The sequence below is a fragment of the Ambystoma mexicanum genome, chromosome 1q (assembly GCF_040938575.1).
Source record: "Ambystoma mexicanum isolate Mex_15411 chromosome 1q, UKY_AmexF1_1, whole genome shotgun sequence".
NCBI classification, from domain to species: Eukaryota; Metazoa; Chordata; class Amphibia; order Caudata; family Ambystomatidae; genus Ambystoma; species Ambystoma mexicanum.
This window is the reverse complement of record NC_090922.1, coordinates 607,386,625-607,409,469: the sequence shown is the minus strand read 5'-3', so window position 1 is coordinate 607,409,469 and position 22,845 is coordinate 607,386,625. Positions and strand designations below refer to the sequence as shown.

Here is a 22,845-nt window from a genome sequence, read left to right as displayed (position 1 = left end):
AACCCAGTTATGCAGTTTAATAAACCCCTTGAACTGTGATCAATTGTGTCTGTCTTTACTATTGCCACCAAGGGTTCCTTACAGCACATACATTTTGTTCACAGAAAATAAAACACACACATGCACAACCACCCACCCCACCACCATTCGCCCACCTCAACCCTTCAATTTTTCCAACTCTTGGCCCCTTTGCAAAAACTGTAAAGAACAGCAACCAACATAATGTGTTCAAATATTCCTTTCTCCATACTTAATCAAACTGTTTTTGCCCCAGTAAAGAGCATAGTTTGGCATGGTGATCCCACGTGACCTGAACACTTTGTTCCAGCCCTGGGCATTCGTGCAACATATCAATGGATTCTGAGGGTTCTAATGTGTTTTTTGAACTTGTTGAACATACCTAAACATAATGCTTTTCAAAAGAAACTTGCTCAGATTGCATGGAGTCACTCATTTGATAGCCCTAAAACATTGACCCAGTAAAACACCATGAACGAATGCCAATTCCTCCCCATCGCATATAATGGCTTCCTTTTCTGTTTACCTTAGTCCCCTACTCTTGCAGGCTATCTCTGGCCCTTTTAATTAAGCCAGCAAAAAAGCAACCCTTTCATTCCATTATAAATGCCCATCACAACATTCTTACAAGCCCGTGCTTTGCAGAAATAATCACACTATTTAAACATGCTTAGTTTTGCAAAGAGATGATAATTTGGGTGGAAGACGTCCTGGCACCCGAGCATCTACCCCGAGGGTGACTGTCTTTTTTTTGTCTCCCCCCTGGCCTTCCCCTGTCATGGCACTCATCCCTCCCCCTACTGCCAGATCCCCACTCTTGTCCCACACACGCCCATGCCCCTCCCAACACCACTTATCTGCAACTCTCCTCGCGTTGTCTTGGCCGCCTGCTATGAAAATCAAAAAGGTGCTACTCCCTTTTCTGTTTGCCATGACTGCGGCCATCTTTGTTTCTTTTTTCTTTGGGAGATTGGGCACGTGTCAACTGCGTAAAGCTCGCCCATGCAAAATAAATACTTAGAAATGGTATGCAACTCCCAGTTGCTAATAGTGATAACTAGCGATATGGGGTCAGTTAGGGCAAGTAACAGCTATCAGGCCCCAGCTGGCAGACCATTATCAGACCAGACCTCACCCATAGCTGTTGTTATTGCTGTATTAGTCTGATAGATATTCGTGCAGTAGGCTTACAATAGTCCAGTAAAAAAACTTAACAAGTAAACTGCTGCACATCTAGAACACTTCGTAAACTTGGTGAGGGTATTTTTCAAGCACAACATAGAAACAACCAAATTGCGACCACATCAAGCCATCCTAAATAAATCTCCATCCAACCTGCAGCAAAACCCACGGTATTACCCAAATTGTTTGTTTACAATTGTTCGAATGAACAATTGACCGAATTTAAAGGGTCACAATTGTCCTTTTCACGGTTGACCATATATATATATATATATATCGGTTTGGTATATATATCGGTTTGGTTATATATATATATATATATATGGGTTTTGGGGGGTTTGGCGTTGGGTGGTGGGTTGTGGGGGGTTTCCCCCCACATATATGTTACAATTGACCTTCACAATTCGGTCAATTGTGAAAAGGTCAATTGTAATTCGAACAGTTGTAAAACGAACAATTCGTATACAACCAAACTCACTCCTATTTCCTATTGCTTTGATAGGTTACAAGCTGCTGAACCAGGAAAGCATCGCAAAAAAACGAACCCAAGCATAGCAGTGATGTCACATTCCGCTCGTTACACACAATCACATACATAAAGGGGGCACCCAGGTGATAGCCCTTACCATTACCAAAATCTCCAGTCTGTTCATGGAGCAAGGAATGTTTGCTGGTCATTTGATACAAGGCGATATCAAGCTGTTGTAAAAAGAATGCTGTCCCCTAGGACCAAAGCAACTTCTCTCTCTATATATAAAGTCAGCTGGTGATCAGTCATTTCATGAGTAGAGATTCTGTGGAACAACACTGCCTATTCCACGCCAGCGCTGGGTCTTGACGTTACAGATGAGTCAGAGGACACCAGACCAGTGAGACTGTTGCAACAGCTGCTGTACTATATGCCTTGTTTGGCACCCATGCTACCCCCAGGGTCCATTGTATCTGGGTTGAGGCATTGCTGTAGGGGCCTGCATGGGTCCGGTCATTCCCCCAAGCACCTGTTAGCAAATCAGGATGGGCGTGCTCTAGAGGACCAAGATCAAGGTAACCACTCACCCTTAGCGTTTACCTTACACGTGCATCGCTTTTCTCAGGTGATAAGTCACTGCAATCTACCACTAATAATGTACGCCGATGATTCTCAGGTCCACCTCTGTCTAGGATGTTGTCACACACCGCCCGACACTAATACCACAGGATGATGGAAATATGTCAATATGGAGCCAAACCTGCTTTGTTACTCTTTGTTACAAGATAATAAGTCATCAGGCTTCAAGAGCCCCAAACCAGCTCCCCCTTCCCCTAATAACCAACTCACCTCTCGATCTACTGGCACCCTTATACCACACATGTACACCGGCACGCACAGGAAAATGAGCCCGCCATCATCACCCACCAGACACTAACCTCAGCAGTGCCCTTCAGAACTCATTGTAAAGGCTGCTTCTTCATTCCCACATCCCCATCCCCACCTAGGGGGGTTTAGCACTGCCCTTAAAGAGATCTTGGGGTTCCCCCTATAGGATAAAGCTTACACCAAGGTGTCTCTGCCACAAACCTCATAGACCCGTAATGCCACTTGCCACCCAGTACTTCTGGCCTGCGCTCATCAACCCCACATGTTGTTTGCACCCGCCTCTGCCGCGACATCCCCCTCCACCCCAACCAATTTTCTTGCACACCCCCGGGCTAGTATAAAGATACCAGGTGGCGGAGGCAGGGGTGGACTGGGAACCATAAGAGGCCCTGGAATCCAAAGTGGCCCCTTATTACATATTTTCAGCCAGCTCAACCCTTTTCCTATGAGAACATTTGGAAATAAAATAGGTTAGCACACAATAGAGGCCCCGGGTGCAGAGGCCGACCGGGAAATCTCCAGAATTCCCTATAGGCCATGCCACCCCTGGGCGGCGGTGAGCTGAGCTATACAAGACCACTTGACCTTATATCACTTGAAGATTATGGAATATCTGGGGAGCAAAGACAAGCCATGAGCACCTTCAAACCAAGAAGGACGACTAGAAAGGGGGGCTTTTAATATTAGAAGCACTAATCTAGGGTACCATACACGTGGGGAAGAAACATACGTTTTATAATGCAGCCGATGATGCTATATCTAGTAGGAGAACGAACATTGTGTGTGTATGCTTGCTGCAACAGCTTTGAAGGGAGAGGACATTCAGGCTGGTTACGCTTAATGAAAAAGTCATTTTGAAGGTTATAGGCACGTTAAAAGATGTATGGCGCAGACTAAGGTACATATCGAAGAAAGGACAGTCAAGGACACAATTCATCCTAAAGGCCTTCAAATGTATTATTTAGAAAAGGCTGCCTGGTTAAATCGTTGGGGCCTTTCGTGGTGGGAGTGGGATACAAGGAAAAAGTGATTGGAAACAAATTAAAAGGTTATTTAGCAGACACCCGGGGACAGGGCCACCACCCATTTCACATCGCTGGCCCCAAAGGCATTCTACGAATATCCTTAATGACTTCCAACGCATCTTTAGCCTTGAAGGTTAGGAGCCAAAACAGGGTCAGAAATCCACTTCCAGCTAGCTAGAATAACATGTGTAACAAGGAAAAGGAAATGTCGGGTAGGAGGTCAAAGCTACTTGCAAGCCCATGCTTATGGGGCTCTGTTTGCTGCTGAGGAAGGTCAGAGCTTAGTTCCTGTGGAACCATGCTCACACCCTGTTTAGAAACAAGGGAGCTTGTGGCCAGTCTAAAGGGGGCGTAGAATCACACAGACTCCCCAACCTTTCCCGGCTGTGCTATTCTGGAGTCAGACAGACAGGGAAGAAGGACTGCCTGATTCCAAGATGGCCGTCTTCATTTATAATCCCTCAGGACATAGGGCCTGGGGGCTCTGTAGTTTGTTCAGCGGTGCAAAAGTAAGTAGGCTCACTTCAAATACCTAGCTTCTAGTCTGCTACTCACGAGCCCAATTGCACTTCCTGATGAAAAATTAGGCCAAGCAGGAGGCAGGATGGGGTTTTTGAGAATGCTGGTGTAAGAAGACAAAGGAACTGAAGAAGTAAAGCAGAAGAGGGAAAAGGGAGAGCGAGGTATGGCGCCAGGGTGAGAAGAAGAGGAGGAGGAACATAAGGAGAAAGAGGATGGAGAGGGCAGGGTGGTTTGTGGTAGAGAGAGAAAGGGATGAGGAAAAGGCAGAGGAACACTTAGAAGGAGAGGATGGCGAGTAAAACGAGAGGATGAGGCAAGTCCTGGGAGGAAGCAGGAAGTTCTTAACGTCCTAGGCTAGGAAGAGGCTTCTAAGCTGCTGGGGGAAGGCCTGAGCAGTGGATATGGATTAGAGGAGGAACTTTCTGCTCGAGCCAGAAATTCAGAAGGAGAAATCGGACACTAGGGATGAACCTTCCCAAACAATCCCGAAATGGAGGGGGGCATTGCTGAACTCCAACAAGGGTGGGAAGTTGAAGTACCCTGGGGTCCAACTGTTCATGCAGATCCTGATGCCTGACCCACTCACCCCCAGATGACTTAAGGACGCTGGGCGTGGCGCCTGGTAGCTGGGTAGCTGGCAGGACATACTCAATGACATTATTACCTACACCATGCCAAGGAAGACGAGTGCCAAGAAACAATTGCTCTGGGTACTTCAAAATCCAGAAGACTAGGTGACTGTTTTGAACTACCCTGAAACACAGCCCTTATTCAAGGGAGTGAGGGAAGGTCTGAGGACCACGGACCCTAGGAAGCCAATCTTGTGTACAGATTCTAGATCCAGCACTCTTTCATTTGCAATTCTAAAGCCTCTGGTGTCCCACAGAAACTCTCATATTGGTTTCAAGTCACCTGTTCATACCTGAGCCATTACACAGAAATGGTATCTAAAGGTGTGACAAATCAAATTCCGGGGGGCCCGGGTGGTCCAAGGGTACATTTTGGTTTCTAAACCATCAATCAGCCCCACACCTCTCATACACCAGAATGGATCCAAACAGATTGGAATAAACAAGCATACAATTAAAATGATAAATGGCAGGCTTATCTCCGAAAGGTCGTGGATCGTTGGTTAGTTGCAATACAGCGAATAATTATTATCCAATGATAAAAGGAGTTTCCAGTCAAGGTTTAATACAAATATCTACTTTAACATTATCACAACAGTCTAACAGCACTACGATATACAACCCACCCTGTAAAGGAATGCAGAGGCAAGACAGTTTTAAATAAAGAAAAGGGAAGCACTGTGGATAATGACAGGAGGGTATGGTTATTAACCACAACAGTTTGTTAAGGTTTCTTGGCTTTCGCACACAGGTGAAAAAGCATCTTAAAATGTCTCTGCAGGCCATCTCGGAAGGACCAGTGGGACAGAACAGAAACACAATCTACCTTTTACTGTAGGTGTTCTTGGTGCTCGGCAGGGTCAATTCGGCTTCAGGGCACATTGCAGGCTTCTGTGACAGAGTTCGAGACGGGAGTCTGTTGCAGATATCAGGTGGCACGGCGGTTCGGCGAGCAAAGCTAGACAAACAGCTACGGGCTGGCCTACACGGTGGCACAGGGTCAGGAATCATTGCGTCAGTGCTGATGGGTGGGTCTGAAGCACTCGGTGAGACGTCTCTGATGTTTGTAAGTGACTGTGGCTGGACAACGGACAATCACTGCTACTAGCTGCAGGTCTTTACAAAAGAGCAGGGTGGTTGCATGGAGTCTTTATCAGTTTATCAGGCTGTTCATGGCAGGCAGAACTTTTGTCCTCCTGGGATGGCATTGTGCCCTCCTCTGCTGTCAAATTGCAACTAAATATGACAGGGCAAATTGTGTCAGCGGGCTGTGTCCATGCCAGAGTGCACAGGTCTATGCTTTTGTTGTAGAGTGAGCATAGGAAAATGTGTGTGGATCAGCCCTACACATTTTCCCGAGGCAGTTCTACCATCATTCCATTCCTTTCAAAATTTCAAAAAAGCCCAGGCGAGCCCCTACTCACCATGCAGATGGTTGAATTCCTCACAAAAGGTAACATTCGAGTGGTTTGCTCAAGAGAGACCTTTAAAAGAGGCCCAGTGTGGCTAAGATCCACCCAGGAGAATCTAGAAGTTATGAGCATTCTTGATGATAGATTCTGATTTAGGGAATACATCAAATTTGGAGCAATAGCAGATAATTAGTGGGTGTTAGACATACAAATGTTTGGTGAAAATATGATGATTGACATCAAGGAACATATTGTTAACCATTTGGACAGAGACTGATTCATTAGTATAAATCAACACGGGTGCATTTATCGATAATTAGTCTTGTCAAACTGACTAACTGAGTTGTTGGGAATGTGTGCAAGATGTGGAGCAAAGAATTAAGTGGATATGCTTGTGGTTTTAGCAAAGACATTGATCGAGCAAAACACACAAATTTGCTGTTAGTTTTCTACAAGTGGGGACTGTCCATCATTTATAGACACAGAACTCATAACTGGTTGAAATTGGAGATTCAGACATCAGTGACACAGCTACCCAGATGTGTACAGTTTATAGTGGAGTACCACAAGATTCTATGTCATAAATACTAACTTACACTTTAATGCAATGCCAGATCAGTGTAAAGATCAAGATTTCATTCACTGCTGAGAATACCAACATGGGCAGGTTGGTAAATACTTGAGCAGAAACATCAACATTACTAAGGTAGCTGGACGCCATAATGATACTGGCAGGCCTGGGCAAATTAGGAGTAAAGTGGAGACATAACGTGATGCATTTATGCCACAATAAGACACCTGCATAGAATTCATACAACTAGGTAATACAAGCCAGACAATGAATCTAGATACAGTAATTGGCATCCAACTGAGAGTTTGTGCATAGTGACATTCTGCAACTTTCAGTGGTGGTTGTGTATTACCCAGCATTAAAAGATGTATTAAAAGCAGAACCACCCAAGCAGAGCACTCCTTTTCTCTAGAGGAGCTCTGATCCCCCTACACGGGAAAGTCAGATCCTTGCCATCCCAGCGGCACCAATCTAGAACACTGCTTCTCTGAAGATTTGCACTCGACTGGACCATCTGGCTTTTGGAAAAGCCAGAGGATCTGGCTAGTTCCCAAGTAGAGTGACGATTCCACCATCTTTCCTGAGGGCTAGATTGTGGATCGGCTACTGTCAAGCATTGTCATATGAAAGATCGCTAGAGGCCATCTAAATGTGAGCGCAAGTAGAGCTGAAGCAGTTATTGTACCACTGTAAAGGACCTTTTTCAGGGCACAGATAGAAACTGTGCTTAAAATATGCTTGCTAAACATGAAGCAGAATATCCGTAATTCTGAAATGATTCAGAGATGGATCACCGGATGGATTAATTGAGTTTAAGACGAGAGGCTGAATCAATTGCAGTTTGCTCTCCTGAAATAATGAAGGTGTAAAGGGGATTTGAGCCGTCTGCATACTAATACTAATGGATCATATCAGGAATTAAACTGGGACTTGTTGGATCAGAGAACGAGACCACGCGGAGCCACCCACCAAGGCGAGAAGGAGAGGGTCAATTGCTGTCAGACGGAATTAATTTTGTAAGTATGAACAGTGTCGCTAAGGACGTGGCTCCCAGCGGAGCCACTGTCAGTGCTTTCAAGGTCAGAAGTCAGTTCACAGAGACTGGCGGGTGCAAAGTCCTTCTGGAAATGCCAGGGAATGTGGATACAAGGTTGCTTTGGCCAGACATTAAGGTGTGTCTTCCTTTTAAGATATGAGATGGGCAGGGTGAGCTGTGGGTTAGATGGGGGGGTTTGAGGAGAACCAACCAATTACATAAAGAATTTGTCCAAATCGGCCAAAACGACCACAGGGAAAAATGCACGGGTAAAGTGCAAATGTGGAAAATGACTACAGTCAAAACCTGTGGAATCATGGGAAGAAGTTGGAAACTGGGAAAAGGCGCATTTTCTGTGATAAAGTCAGGCACCCAAGCAGGGGTGTTGCTTGGGTGCCTGGAAAGGATCCGGGGCTACGCTAATGTCGGGACTGTCAGGACTCTGGGGTAGGTAGCCTTTTGGTTGTAGCCCCTGAGCTTCTATCCGGGCCTACAACCAACAGACCCAATGCTATAGCCCCCTCCGACTGCCTCTTGCAACCCCTTCGCACTCATGTTCTGCACCCGACTTGGAGGCTTTTCCCATCCCAGGAAATCTGGCCTAGCCTGGAAGTAGGACAGGGAGGGATCTGCAGAAACCTCACCCTCCCTCCATCTCTGTGTCCTGGTCCGGACTTGTGCAAAGTAATCCGCAACACTGAAGAGACCATAGTGCCTGTATTATGGGTCTGCTATCCTAATGCATATTTGCTGGTTGCTGAAGGAGTAAAACCCAAACCCAGAGCTATAGGTTTGAGCACCCCAGCGTGCATTTCATACTTGAGCCCACAAGGGCTGAAAGCACATGTCCGTCAGCACCACAGAGACGGCCACCCCCATGTGATGATAATGCTGCGGTTGAAAACCATTCCCTGTGCTGGAAGAGGAGGAACCTGCATGAAGAAGGCAAGTTTGCGAAGGCATGCATAGATTGCAGATCATGGTCTGGGAGGCTGGCCTAACAAAGACCCAATCTGTCTTGCAGTCGATGGGATGAAAGAGCTCAGGTGACTGGAAGCAGTGCAGTGCTCAGGTGACTGGAAGCAGTGCACTGCTGGCTCTCACACATGCACTGTGAGCCGCAGACACCGTGATCTTGAGGCTGTGGCGGAGGCAGTGGTGGAATGGCCTACAGGAAACTCTGGAGATTCCTGGTGGGCCTCTGCACCATAGGCCTCGTTTCAGTGGAATAAATAATGTGTTATAAAGTTTCTATTATATGCTAATATGGGGACATTTTGAAACACATTTGCAGGCCCAGTTTTGGGTCCCAGTCCAGCTCTGGGCAGAGGGAAACAGAGACACCTGCTGAAGTAGGATGGCTGCAGGGAGCATAGGTGGAACGCAGGGGAGGACCATTGCTCAGCCGGGAAGAAGGCAGGACTTCTGCTTGGAGTCAAGTCAGCCAGTGGCCAGCGTATCAGCTCGAGGCAAATCAGACAGACACAGAGAAGACGGGGCAATTGACCACACATAGCCACATAGCCAGTACCTGGCACCCTCACAATGGGATAACATTGGCGACCAGTCACTGCAAGTAACGGGGAGCAGGGAAGTGAGCATGACTTTGTAGAGGAGCAGTTGGTGCCTATGCAGGGAATCCTGCCCTCTGCTTCCTGTATGTTGGAAGCCTGAGATTGTGCCTTGCTTCACACCAGCTGTTTTTTCAGTTCCACCACGAGAATTCGAACAAAGATATCAACTGAGAAAATCTAATCAAATGTATCCCTGAACAGATGACAATCTGAGGGAGGAACTCCCGGAAGGAATATGAAAAAGAGTAAAAGAGGAGCCAGTGTCATCACAAAAAGATGAGCGTGACGCCCTGAAGATACTGGCCAAAGAGAATGCATGGACTTTACAGAAACTGATGACGAAGTTAAGAATCGAGTATACTTTCACATTTGAAGAAACAATTGTATGTGTGTGTGACGCACTGCAGAAAATAAAAGCTGTTCAATAATTGTACAGATGTGGTAATGCAAGTAGACAAAGTGATCAAAGAAGCTGGCTATACGTAGTGAATAGACTGCAGGCGAAGCCGCCATTGTATAGAAGCTGGACATTGGTTTCATGAATTTTAGTAAGCCCAGACCCATGGAGAAAGGCAGAGAGCTGTGTCACATCAAAAATTAGTTGATGTTCGTATTATTACCAAATGATAAAACAGACTGTTCAGTCAAGGTTGCATAACAATATCTACTTATTATAACTACAACAGACAGTTCTAGCACACTACAAAATTCAACCCACCCTGTAAAGGAACACAGAGGACAGACAGTTTCACGAAGGAAAGGGGTGCACTCTGGATACTGAAAGGAGGGTAGTCAGCAAAGCCATCAGCCTTAACTGTTCAAGGTTACTTGGTTTGTTTCAGCACCAAGCGGGCAAAGGGCAAAGGGTTGTAACTGTCTATGGGGGCCTTTGGAGAAGGACATGGGGAAAGAACCACAATGTACCTGGTGCTGAAGAAGTTCTTGGTGCTCGACAGCATCACAGCAGTTCCAGGGGTCTTTGCAGCCCTTGAGACAGAGTTAGAGACAAGAGACAGCTGCAGGTACGAGGCGGCAGGCAGTTTGGCAAGCAAGGCATGGACGCTGGGTGATGCTTGTGTGGCACTCCTCCTAGCTTCTTCGCAGGGTTTATGACATCCTTTCAAAGCAGACGGCCCAAAGCTTAGGAGAGCGTTTGGATGCAATGACCTTGTACTTTGTCCAGAGACTCTCCAGCACTTCCCACCTAGGAAGCTGGCTGGCAGAACCTAGTTGAGCATGCTGTGTGCTGTCTTGGTACCAGTCCTGGACCTGCTGGATGGGTCCTCTGAGTCTGGTATTTCCCTCTGTTCCCTGCTAGATGTTTAGGGGAGGGATCTTACTTCCCTCTTGAAACTCCTGCCTTCCTTCACTGGTGGAAGATGTAAGGAAGACTGTACCTTCAGCTCGGGTCCAATGAGTCCTTCTTCTTACTCCTTTCAAAGTCAAAGTCTTCAGAAAGGCTAAGAAAGGCTAAACCCACCTTAATGAACCAATTCTGGGTCCCCATCAACAATCTTCTGTTATGCATGAGGCTGGGATCAGAGTGCTCTGCAACAGGACAGACAAGGGGTGACAACATATACCTAAGTCCCACCCTTCTCCCTGTCTGCTGTAGATCAAAGTGTCTCTCTGGTTAACTGATCCCGCTGTGACTCTTGATTAAAGTGCAGGGTTCCCTTTAAGTTTGTGCTGGTAGCAGACTTCCTGTCTTCCCCAAACCACATACTTCTCCCCTCTGAAAGGGGTCAGCTTTGCAGGGGTGTGCCTATGGCAAATAGTGGACCCAGACATGCATTTCACTGCATTTCATAGAGAGGGGTGGGAACTAGCTTCAAGTTGACACATTGCATACCAAAGGGGTCCATTCGGGCAACCCAGCCCCTTCAGTCTTGCTTCAATGATCTCTCATTAGTAAGCACTGCCACCAGCCGTTGGACAAAGGAAAGCAGATCCATGGGGCCTTGATATTTAAATTAGGCTTCCCATGCTGGAGGAAGGTGTGCCTTCTCCCCTCCTTGAGATGATTTGATGTTCCCGGGGATGTCACATTCCAGCTGAATATGACAGGGGAAGACAGCGCCTGTAAACTGTGTCTTCCCAGATTACATGCGACTATGCGTTTTGTGCAGGAAGCAGATGGACTGTGTGTGGAATGGCCTCACACAGGCCTCGGAGGTTGATCTCCCATCATTCATTTATCAAAAAATCAAAAATCCCAGGCGAGCGCACTCTCCCAGTGAGGATGGTCGAATTCCTCACTGTGAGCATAGACCTTCAGTGAACCTCCAGCCTTCTTTCCATTTGTGTTGGATGGCAGATGAGGTCTTCCGTTCCATACCTTGCATCCTCTATCCTGGGAGATGAGAGGCTATGAAAGCCTAGTGTTGGGGTGGCAGGCGGGGTGGTGGACAGGTAATGAGTGGTGAGTTACCATTGTTCATCGCCTCCTGTTGCCTCTGCTCATCACTTCCTGTTACCGTCGCTCATCACGCTGTTCCCCTCCAATTGACCCACTATCCATCAACATCTCTTCAGTCTATCAGACAATTAAGTTTTTTAACTTGGCATTGTAACTGTTGATTTCATCTGAGAAATAAAGGGAGTACAGCTTCACTCTTTCTGCTAGTTTGGGCACAGCCTGACCCAAGCTATTTCGATCTCACCCATGTGACTTGAAGACCACACTTTTCAAGTAATTTGACGCATTTATTCCTATTATATGATGAACTGTGGACACCTTTAATGTTGATACATGCTGTTTCTAACAGAAGAGTGTTTGTTTCTCATATTCGTTGTAGCCTTCTTGACAGATATCAGTTTCACTGTGGTCTTATCTGCTTGGTTTTGGGCCAGCCCTGTCTTCTCAGAAACTTGCCTTGCCATCAGTAATTTCCAACTGCGCCATTCATTTGAAAGTCTTTTCCTTGTTCATGAAGTTTCAGGGTTGCTAAAGTGCGTTGTGGAATCAGCCAGGTTCTATACATTCCTATGTATATGCATTGGTGCATCACCGCAATCTAATTCACTACATAGCAAGCCTCATGAACACTTTTCTCTACTTGCGTTTTAGCAACTGTACACATGTAAACTGATTTACATAGTCTTCAGCGTTTCTGTAGCATGAGCATCTTCCTCTCGAGCAAAAATATTGCTCATCTGTACCATCTGTTCTTCACTTCTTAGAGAATACTGTTATGTTTCCTCTCTCCATTCAGCCTCTAGATACGTCAACTCCTATTTCATGTGACGTCATCAGGCTCTTTCTTTGTTCAAATGCACATTTTTTCTGGTACTTCATCCAAAAGAATACTATGTCTCTGTGCATCTAGGTAGGGTTTCCTTAAAGGATATCTTGTCCCAAAGGTCCTCTGTGGTAGTGGTATACTGACTGGGACTGCACATGCCGTCATCTCTGGTTCCCAACATATAGGCAACATAGGGGCAGAGCTTGGAGTGAGGATGTCTGGCTGAACCTCTACAACGTTCTCCACGGTGTCTCATATAGAGAAATTCTACTTGCCCATGTGTGGTTTGCTTTCTAAAGCTGTGTTAGTTTTATTTTCATTAAGTTTTATCTGGATTGCCTTTGACAAGGTATCAGCTTGTAAAGTAATCTTTGGCATGTGCTCCAGGCAGTAAGACCCATGGCAATTTAATTAATCAGCCGAGAATGCCAGATGTGGGGTCTTTTCAGGTTTCTTCAAATATGTGGGAGCCCAACCCAGTTGTTCCTGATGTAAGCCTTCCTTCAACTCCTTCCTCAATCAGAGGGAATTTTCTGTCTCTATGTTTTGCTTCGAGTGCCAGGCATAAATAGCACCTGCCGGATCAGACAACTGGAGAACCTGAAATCTCTCAGGAGGTTGTCCTATATATTCTAAGGACTACTGAGCAGAAGGGGGTCTGGGTAACTTGCCCAGATATAAGCCCTGTTATACTCCAGTTAGATCTTCCAGTTTCAGTAGTTAGACGCCCTATTGTCACACTAACCAGCTTAATTAGAATGGCTGTGTCAGGAATTTGACCATACGCATGGTGGGCATGCACTCACCCAGGCTTTTTGAAATGTTTAATTAAATGGGATGATGGTAGACCAATCTCAGGAAAATCTCAGGAAAACGTGTGGGGTCAATCCACACACATTATCCTATGATCACATCATGACAAACACATAGACTGGTGTACTCTGGGTGGACACAGCTATAGGTACAGTCCGCCATGTCATATTTAGTTGGAATGTGACAGCCAGGACTGCACCATGTCATCTCCAGGAAGGGGGAGGTCCAACCTTCCACTTTCCATGGCCAATCTGATGAATTAACAAAGACTCCCTGGAATCGCTCTACACTTTTGTTAGGTCCTGCAACTGATGGCATCGATTAGCATACCAATACATGGTACTTCGAACAGGCCCACCAAGGCCTGGCTGCAGAGGTTAACAAAGGAGACAGGAAACCCAACAACCTTTCAAATGTAAGTGCATCAACTTGAAGCCAGTTCCTGCCCTCAGTATCAATGACAGTAAGATGTCATGTCTGGCACTGTGTGATTACAGTCAGTCACCCCGCTAGGGGGACTCCATTCATAAGGTACGAGCATTTGGTTTGAAGGAGCCAGAGAGTCTGGTCTCGCCACAGCTTCAAGGGAGACCTACCGCTCTACCCACTTTGCCCGGGAACACATAGAGAAGACCATTTACCAGAGAGACTCTTTGATCAACAGCAGACAGGAAGATGGGTGGGACTTATTATCACAAGGGAGTGGAGCTAGAGAAGTTTCTGCTGAGAGACGGTCTAAGCCATCTTGGTTCTGGGACACCCCATGGTTAATGTTTCACCCTTTTACCCTTTTCTGTTGCAAAGCACTCTGGTTATGACCTCATGCACATAGAAAACTGTTAGTAGGGACCGCAGGATTGGTTCACTACGGTAGGCTGGTCCCTCGTTTGGCAGATCATCTGAAGACTTCCCAAGAAGTAGGAAAAAGAACTCATCCTTGGAGTGCAAGAAGCTCTCTGAACCTACACCCAAGGACAAGGCAGCTGCCTGCAAAACACTCCTCAGAATTTGGCCCTCCACCTTAAAGGATGACACAAGCCCATTGAAGAAGATGGGAGAAGTGTCTCAACAAGCATCTACCGCCGTCCACCTTAAAGTTCCTCGAGGTGCAACTGACTGCAACTCTGACCCTTGTCAAGCCGCAGTTGCTTAAAGACATCTGAGAAGTCTCGACCAGTGCTTCAGAACCACCGATCAGCACTGAGACAATGATTCCTGATCCCAAGCTGCCATGTAGGTCAGCCTGTAGCCCTTTCGTCTAGCTTCGCTAGCCGAACCGTCTTGCCACCTGATACCCCCAGCTGACTCCTGTCTTGAACTCTGTCACAGAAGCCTGCAAAGTGCCGTGAAACCAAAACGACTCAAGAACACCTACAGCACAAGGTAAATTGTCGTTCTGCCCAGCTGGTCCTTCCCAGAGCCCCTAGACACATATTAAGACACATTGCTGCCTTTGTGCTGAAGCCAAGTAACCTTATTGTCAATACCGACTACCCTCCTGTCAGTATCCAGAGTGCATCCCTTTCCTTCTTTGAAACCGTCTGTCCTCTGCATTCCTTTGGAGGTTGGGTTGTATTTCGTAGTGTTGTTAGACTATCTGTTTTGATTAATAAAGGAGATATGTTTAAGACAACCTTGACTGGACCCTCCTTTTATCATTGGGCAATAATTGTATTCTCTCTTTGTTGCAACTAGCCAACGATCCATGACCTTTCGAAGATAAATCTGCTGTTCTGTCCACGTTACCAGAATTGGAAAAGGAGGTTTATAATTTGGTTGTTATTCCAATATGTTGGAATACCTTCTGGTGTATTAGAGTAGTGGGGCAGAATGATGGTTTAGAAACTGATATTCACCCTTGGACCACTGCTACCTCGGAATTTGATTTGTCACAGGCCGATATACGTGATGAGTTACAGCAGCTTCAAACTGACCCTATTGGGGGCGAAAGTGAATGTGGAAATACTTACAGTTTATCTTTGGTCCTGTCCAGAGCAATGCAGTCCACTATGAAGAGGATGGATAAAGTTATTGCAGATGCCTTCTCACAGGTTAATTTGGGGAATAAGTGGACGGTGGATTGCCCTATAAACGCTTGTGAGTTGGCAAAATATTAAGGAAAATATTATCCAGGACCTTAATCAGTGTAATAACCTCATTGGTCTTTGCCTACCGGTCTACCCTTTCGACAGGGTGATAATGCAGGCACACCTTGATAGGGTGAGCAAATGTTGCCAATCTGGCCTGGATGCAACACCGATAACTCCTGTTAGGTCTGAATTAGGCCATAAGGAGACAACACATATACATCCAGGTAGGGATGACAAATATTGTCCAAGTGACTTGAAATTGACGTAGAATTCTTATAACAGGATGGACAAAGGTTGTCAAACTGATCTGAAGGCAAGTAGTAATGTGATAATTGCCAGCAATGACACCATGAAAGTCCAAATGTAAACTACGGGCTTAGTGACTGGGCCAGTGATAATGTTAGTATCTTCGGAAGCACCCTGTGGTTTCTTACCTTTTCCTGAAGAGCCCTGTGAATTTGACGCTACACATACATAGTCTGGTTAGCCATTCTTATGAGAAGGATATCTTCTAAAGTCCTGGCCTGCTTATGTTGGAGGGCAGGACAAGACTTGAGATTCCTTCAGATGATACAATTTAAGGAGCGCTGTTTTGCTCGTAATACTGACTGTATTGTGATCAGATGTGACCAAAGGAATCTTCAATTTTTCCTGATTCGATGCAAGAGTCTGAGTAATACACCACTTACATCAAATTTAAGAATTATATTAGATTTATTTATTTCTGCTGCTTATTTAGTCTTGTCATCTGCACTACACTTATTTATGTTTTTTGGGGGAGATATTGCCTATTCTGTTTTTTAATTTCTTGTTATGTTTGATTAGTGTGTTGGTTTTGCTTGTGTGTATGTCTGTTCTTTTTATGTTGTTTGTAGCACGTGGAAACCTATGGGTGTTTTGCAAGAGTTTGGTTACATTTCTACTAGATATTGCAAACGCAAACCTTGTCATACCAGGGTTGTCCTAACTTATTCTGCAGCTCTGCTGGGTTGCCCAGTATAAGGTTGTGACTGTACAAAAATGGCATCATAGCGCTCTGTGACTGGGCCTGCCTGTTTCTCTATCAAGGTGGCACTGGATCACAATTTGAACATACAAAAAGCAATAGCCTCTCTATATTTAAGGTGATAGCCTTCAGTCATAGAAATCCCCAAATTCTTCCTAATAACCTTTGACTTGCAGGAAAGATATGGCTGAAATTTTCCATACAAAATGTTTGTCACAGCAACTCGAGACTGGAAAATTTGGGAAAGATATGTTAAAAAATAGAAACGTTTTTAAGAACGCAATTCGGCCTACTCCCATTCATTGTCCCATAGAGAAAAATTCCAAATTTGATAAAGCCAAAGCCCAAAAACTACTGGGCGGATTTGCACCAGATGAGAAACAAATTGGCCATGAAGCTTTGACCTAATTTCCCAGCCAGGTTTGGCGTTATTACATTCAAGAGGTTCTAAAATATTTGACGGGTAAGGGGGTGCCTCCTGCTCCCAAAAATATATCTATTTCTCCCATGGTGGTTTGCAGCTGAGAGGCTTTTCAGAAATGAAGAGTCGCCAATTTTGTTTTGCTCGATGCAAGCGATTAACGGGGTAAAACTGGGATAATGTGAAAACGAAAAGTGCTCAGAAAGCCATTTGGACGAGGGAAAGGATGAAATTGCAACAGGCTAGAGGTGGGAAGGAGTTAATAGGATATCGTGTGAAATTGAAGAGTTGGGGGTGGTCTGGGGAGCCAGTTCAAGTTTGAATGTGTTCAAATTATTGGGGGAATACCGGGAGAATCTCGTGAGATTACTGCAGCTACAATTTCAAATGTGCTTGGAAAAGGAAATGTGTCAAATGAACAAAAGAGGGAAACAGTGTAATGGGAGAGGGCCAGAGAGGGGGAAAGCAGCTGAGGGGATTGGAGGGGACAATGGAAATAGGAGTGGGTACTTGGTGAGTGCCTGAGAGGACTGAGAAGAGCTTTTGATTTTCGAACATTCTCAGATTATCAGGGGAATGCTGCGGGCATGGGTAGTTCGTTGTCGCTGTATGTGTAGTTCATTGCCATTATTGGGGGAATCGCGGGGAATCGGGAGAGAGTGAAAAAAAGGAAAGTTTACACCTACAGTAATCACATCTACTAGCCAGGGGGGAATAGGTCTTGTGGGTCCAGAGACCATGGTAGTGGGCCCCAAAGAAACATATTGGTGTAACATGTACACTGGCCACAGTTGAAGACTTTTGTTAGTGGGCCCCAAAAAAACATATTTGTGTAACATATACAGCGACCATGGCTAAACGAAATGGCTAGTGGGCCGCAAAGAAATCGAATGCCAGGGCTAGTGGGCCCCAAAGAAATCTATTGGTGCAACATGTGCAGTGTCCACAACTGAAGACCATGGCTAGTGGGCACCATGGAAACCAATTGATGCAACATGTACAGTGCCACATTGGTTCTGTCAGTAATTGTGGGAAATGGCTTCTTGCTGAGAAGTTGCTGTCTAATGCCCCTGACCCAATGGCAGCCTGGCTTCATGTGCCAGGGCAGAGAATGGCCTTAGTGTGCAGATGGGCACAGCCTTCCTTGAGGGAGGGATATGTGCATATGTATAGAGTAAAACATTGAAAACAACATTGCCATAATGTGTCTGGCTGGTGAATGGGTTGGATTGGCAGAGAAAGCATTTTCAGGAAAACAAAATGCAGGAGGAGTTTCCAGTGGAAGTTCTGTGGATGGGTCCTTCCACTGTAGAGTGTTGCCTGTTCTAGCAATGCGGCATCCGAAGGGGATTCAGAGCAGATATGGAATGTGTACTGTCCGGTGGTGGCACTTAAACTGCTGAGTGGTAGGCATCCTCGTCCACAAAAACAAGGAAAAGGGTGCTTTTTGATGTGTAAATCACGGTGGTCTGCCTAGTACAAATACAAAAAAAGTTTTTTATTTTTATTTTTTGCATACTGCAGGTTAGCACTAACTTATATGGTAAAAGCCATAGCTGGGCTTCACAGGCCCCAGGTCATTCCGCAAGTCTGTCTAATCGGTGTCTTATCTTTTACTATCAGGCTGGGACAGTCATACGTGTGGATCGGAGAGCGCCAATGGCCCCTTTCCTTGAAAACTCAAAGCTCACTGGGAAGGGGTCATAAGCCTTTCAAAGCCCCTGATTCTGCCTGTTCTGCACAGTAAATGGCTGCCCCACATACACCTGAAACAGTGTGATGCATGCACACGTGCACATTTAATTCAGAAGGTGCATGGGTAAAACAATTCTGTGATATGAAGACAAGTAGGGCAATACAACAAGGAAGGGGGGTGTTTAAAAAAAATGGAGACGAGCATGGGTACACCTTTAAACGGAGAGTGCCATCAGTGGGGTGTACCGAAGCCCTCATCCCAGCGGGTACCTGACCCTTGTGTTCTCTATCCTTGCAGCCCGTGGCCTTACACCATCTTCCAGCGGGGCTTCGACCTGGTCCTGGGAGAGCAGCCATCAGACAAGATCTTCAGGTAAAGGCTAAGGGCCATTGTCTTCACAGCTGGCCCCGTGACTGGGCAGCCACACATGGCTCTCCATGTTGAAACTGTTATTGCATTGAAGCCATGCAGGATGGGGTGTGCAAGGGCATATTGTTTGGTGCCATGTTGTATGTATGGAAATACAATATAGATGTTGCTTTGCTTGACATATGTTTGCATGCCACCTTTGTCTGAACTTTCCAATGCTAATACAGTGCCACACACCAGTGTATGGCACTAGCCGGCAGCATCAGATCCTTAGGCAACTTTAGTTTGTGTGCACAATCCACTTGGATGGTGTGGGAATAACCTGCGTGGACCAGTGGAGGCTCTTTGGGGAATTTGGTGGAGTGTTTAACTGGTTGAATGGAAGCAACGCTCTCTTAGTTCTAACTCAGGCATGTCCGTGTTATGAAAAGGAGTCATTCTTGGCAAATCCCTTTATTGTCCCTTTCCTTATTTCCCACTTCCGTCAACACATGTAGCGCTTACAAACTGCCTGAACACTAACCTTAGACGTTATAAAAGTCAGGCAATTGTTATTTACATAATTCAAATTGTGCCCACTCCTGTTTGTCAAATTCAGGAAATAGATGGAGAGAGGATTGCCTAACATCTGTTCTGTAACAACTCTCCGTCTTCCCGCTAACTCCATTAATCCCGAACTACCCACACATTGGGGTGCACCGTCACTGCTGTAAATCCCAAGGTTGAATGTGGAATCGTGCAATCTTGTTCTGCACCTTTGACCTACAGGACACACATCATACCAGCCAACAATACACATAGTTAAAAAAAATACAGCTTTACAATGCTTTGCTGTGCCCCTTCACGCCTAGCTTTCTAGCGTTCCCTCTTAGAGGCAGCCCTTATTTTGGAAGAGGCTAAGTTGATTTATTGGGAGACGCATTCTCTATTTGGGGGGATCCTTTATAATCCATTGGGGGGTGTGGCTTCTCTCCCATCATTCCATCCTTGATTAGTTAGTGTTCTTGCAGCTGTTGCCTGTTTCCCTATTTCAGGAATACGAGTGTCTGAATGTGTTCCATACTGTGTCTACACCCCTGTCTCCTTGAGGGCAGGCTGTGAGGTGGGGTTTCTCTTCCCTCTTAGTTCTGGCTATGTTGTGCTTGCTACTCCCACACATGCCTACTGGTGACGGTGCACTGTGTTCCTTTCCCCCCCTTAATCTTCTCGTGGGGTGTGCTCTTGGCAGGTTCACCTACACCCTGGGCGAAGGCATGTGGTTGCCTCTCAGTAAGAGCTTTGTGATCCCGCCGGCAGAGCTGGTGATTAACCCATCGGCCAAGTGCAAGACGGACATGACGGTCATGGAGGATGCTGTGGAGGTCCGGTGAGTGAAGCCTGCTCGAGGGGATGCACAGGGCGGATTGGGGATTCGCGGGGGTCCATTTCCACCCTTGCGACAGGTGTTTTAAAATTGTATATACGCTTTATGGGCATTCAATTGGTGCAATATTGTATCCCTAGTGCACTTATCTAATCACACTATAAACCTGCAATAAGCATTTTTGGAACATGATCAGTTTTGTTATTCATACTTGACTACACTTTAACCTGTTCCTTGCTGGATTGCAATGCTAATGCTGGAATATAATGTGGCTACTGAATAGGTGCCTGACTGAGTTGACTGTTAATGCACTGCCATGCTAATATAATGTTATGTTGTTCTATGCAATATTTAGGGTGCTCCCATGACCAGCGTAGTGGTCTTATGCCACCTGACGTTATCCGAAAGTTGGCAAATTATGACCCTGCCAGGGGTTAATGTGTGACATTACTGCCTGGTCTGCGTTCCTCACCACAGTCCTTAATCTCTGTGGTTGAAAACTTACCACGGAGACAGGTGATGCACTCCTTTTGCCACGTGTAAATGATCCCCCACTGCACCCTGTGTCATTAGACCTAGTTATGTTCATATTTAGTTACAAAGAGCGCCTGAAGTCTGCCTCTGGTGGCAGCGGTGTGCGTTATAAATCAACATAACATACCGCCATCACGGTGAATACCGCTTTCAAAAACTGTGAACACGGGTTTCCATATACGTCTCTTTCTTGCAGTGGCAGGCAGCAGCGCCTTAAAATGGAGGAACAATCTGGAAAGCGCACTGCTAAGGGCAATGATGTGATGGTGGCTGCAATGGGACATGATGTATCCGTTTCTGAGGCCTTGATCGTTGCAATTGTGCTTTCACTTGATGAACTAGGAGGCATCATCAGTCTGTCCATTGCCTTACCGTCCTACTACGAGGCCTCCCTCCTGTTCACACAGTGAAATAAAGCAGATTTGGTCCAGCCAGACATAACCAGTCGCAGAGCAGAACCGAGGGCAAGATACCCAGTTTTCAGATGTTTCAGAGATTCTGGGGTTCCTGAGCCTGCAGCTCCTCCCAGAGAGGAACCTTCCAGTTACTATCTGGCTCCAGAGACTGACTGACCACCCTAACAAATCTCTTTAAGGAAAGTCTTGACCAAAGAGTGCCAGGAAGTTGTTAAACCGGCCCTCCCTGGATCCCTGGCTACAAGATGTGAGCTGGTATGGATTGCCACGGGTGCTTAAGGTGGACCCTTTCATGGCAGGAAGTTTCAAGGTTCAACCTCTTCCGGCGATCTGGTTCCAGCTGACACAGTGGACTGTAAAGTGGAGGGAGCTTTGAAGAGGTGCGACTGGGCGGTGGAGTTTGCTATTCGGGCCGAAACGTACCCCATCTATGCTGCTCAAACTCTGATTAAAGTACACTTCTGGCATAACATTGATGTCAGTCCTGGCAGAAGGACGCAAAAAGTTTTGGAGTGATTTTGAAAAATGTATCCCTCCAAAAGGAGCTTAGGCCTTTTCTTTAAAGTTCTTTAGTCCCCAATTTAAGGAATTGTTGAAGATGTCAAAATCCAGAAAACTGGTCCTGCCATTCAGGTATAACCCATCCATAGGGCATTTGTTCTTGCCCCAGAGGGATGGACGATTTCCAAAAACAGCTTTAAGCTAGGGATTGTGATCAGGGTCTCCTACCGTAGACAAACCATCGGCAGTTCTTTGGCCAGATCATCCTAAAGCATGCCTGTTTGATCAGTCCGGGGCCACTGTGAGGCTCACTGTATTGGTTGGTCAGTCAATGACAGATGTCGGTGGTGGACAAATGCCTTCTCCAGGTAGTGAGGGGAGGGTATTCTGTGGATTTCATCCACCTGCCTAAATCCCAGCTCATGATCAAGATGTCAATACCAAGGTGCCCGGTAAAAATGTTACCTTTATTGAAAGTCAACCAGAGCTTACGAGAAAAGATGCAATTTGCTCAGTTCCTCCCTCGGAAAAAGGATTGGAAATGTTTTCGGTTCTATTCCAACTGAAAAACAGCCAGGACGATTCAGACTAGACCTGAACCTGAAAAGGGTAACACATTAATTTGGAACAAAACATTCAAAATAGCATCACTATAGAATACCATTCCACATATTCTTCCAGGGAACTTCCTAGCCTCTGTTTACTTTCAGGACATGGGTGATCATGTGCTATTCACACCAAACCATCAACAACATCTACTGTACAGCCTGGGACCCTAGATTCCCAATTCATTGTGCTAGCATTTGGCCCCTCTTCTTCCCCCTTGTATCTACTAAGGCAATTGTGCCTCTGGTGGGATTGCTGCATAATAAGTGGCTCTTGTATGTCCTTCAATCAATCAATCAATCAATTATTTGTATAGCGCTCTTTCACCCAAGGCATAATGTTGCTCAAAAACAACTGACAGTCAGGACGGATGTAAATGAGTCACAGGTGGGTGAGAAAATAAGTCTATCTAAAGAGAAACATTTTAAGATTTTTTTTGAAGGATAAAATATCCTCAAT

At 45.8% G+C, this 22,845-nt stretch overlaps 1 protein-coding gene across 2 annotated transcripts in view; it reads left to right on the top strand.

Moving 5' to 3' along the window:
- Positions 1–22,845, top strand: part of ASTN1 (astrotactin 1) — a 1,300,999-nt gene that overhangs the window by 796,048 nt on the left and 482,106 nt on the right. For both annotated transcript variants that reach the window (XM_069641148.1, XM_069641147.1), the window contains 2 exons: positions 18,895–18,969; positions 20,195–20,332. In XM_069641148.1, coding sequence (XP_069497249.1) covers positions 18,895–18,969; positions 20,195–20,332 — 213 coding nt within the window. The remainder of the gene's footprint in view (positions 1–18,894; positions 18,970–20,194; positions 20,333–22,845) is intronic.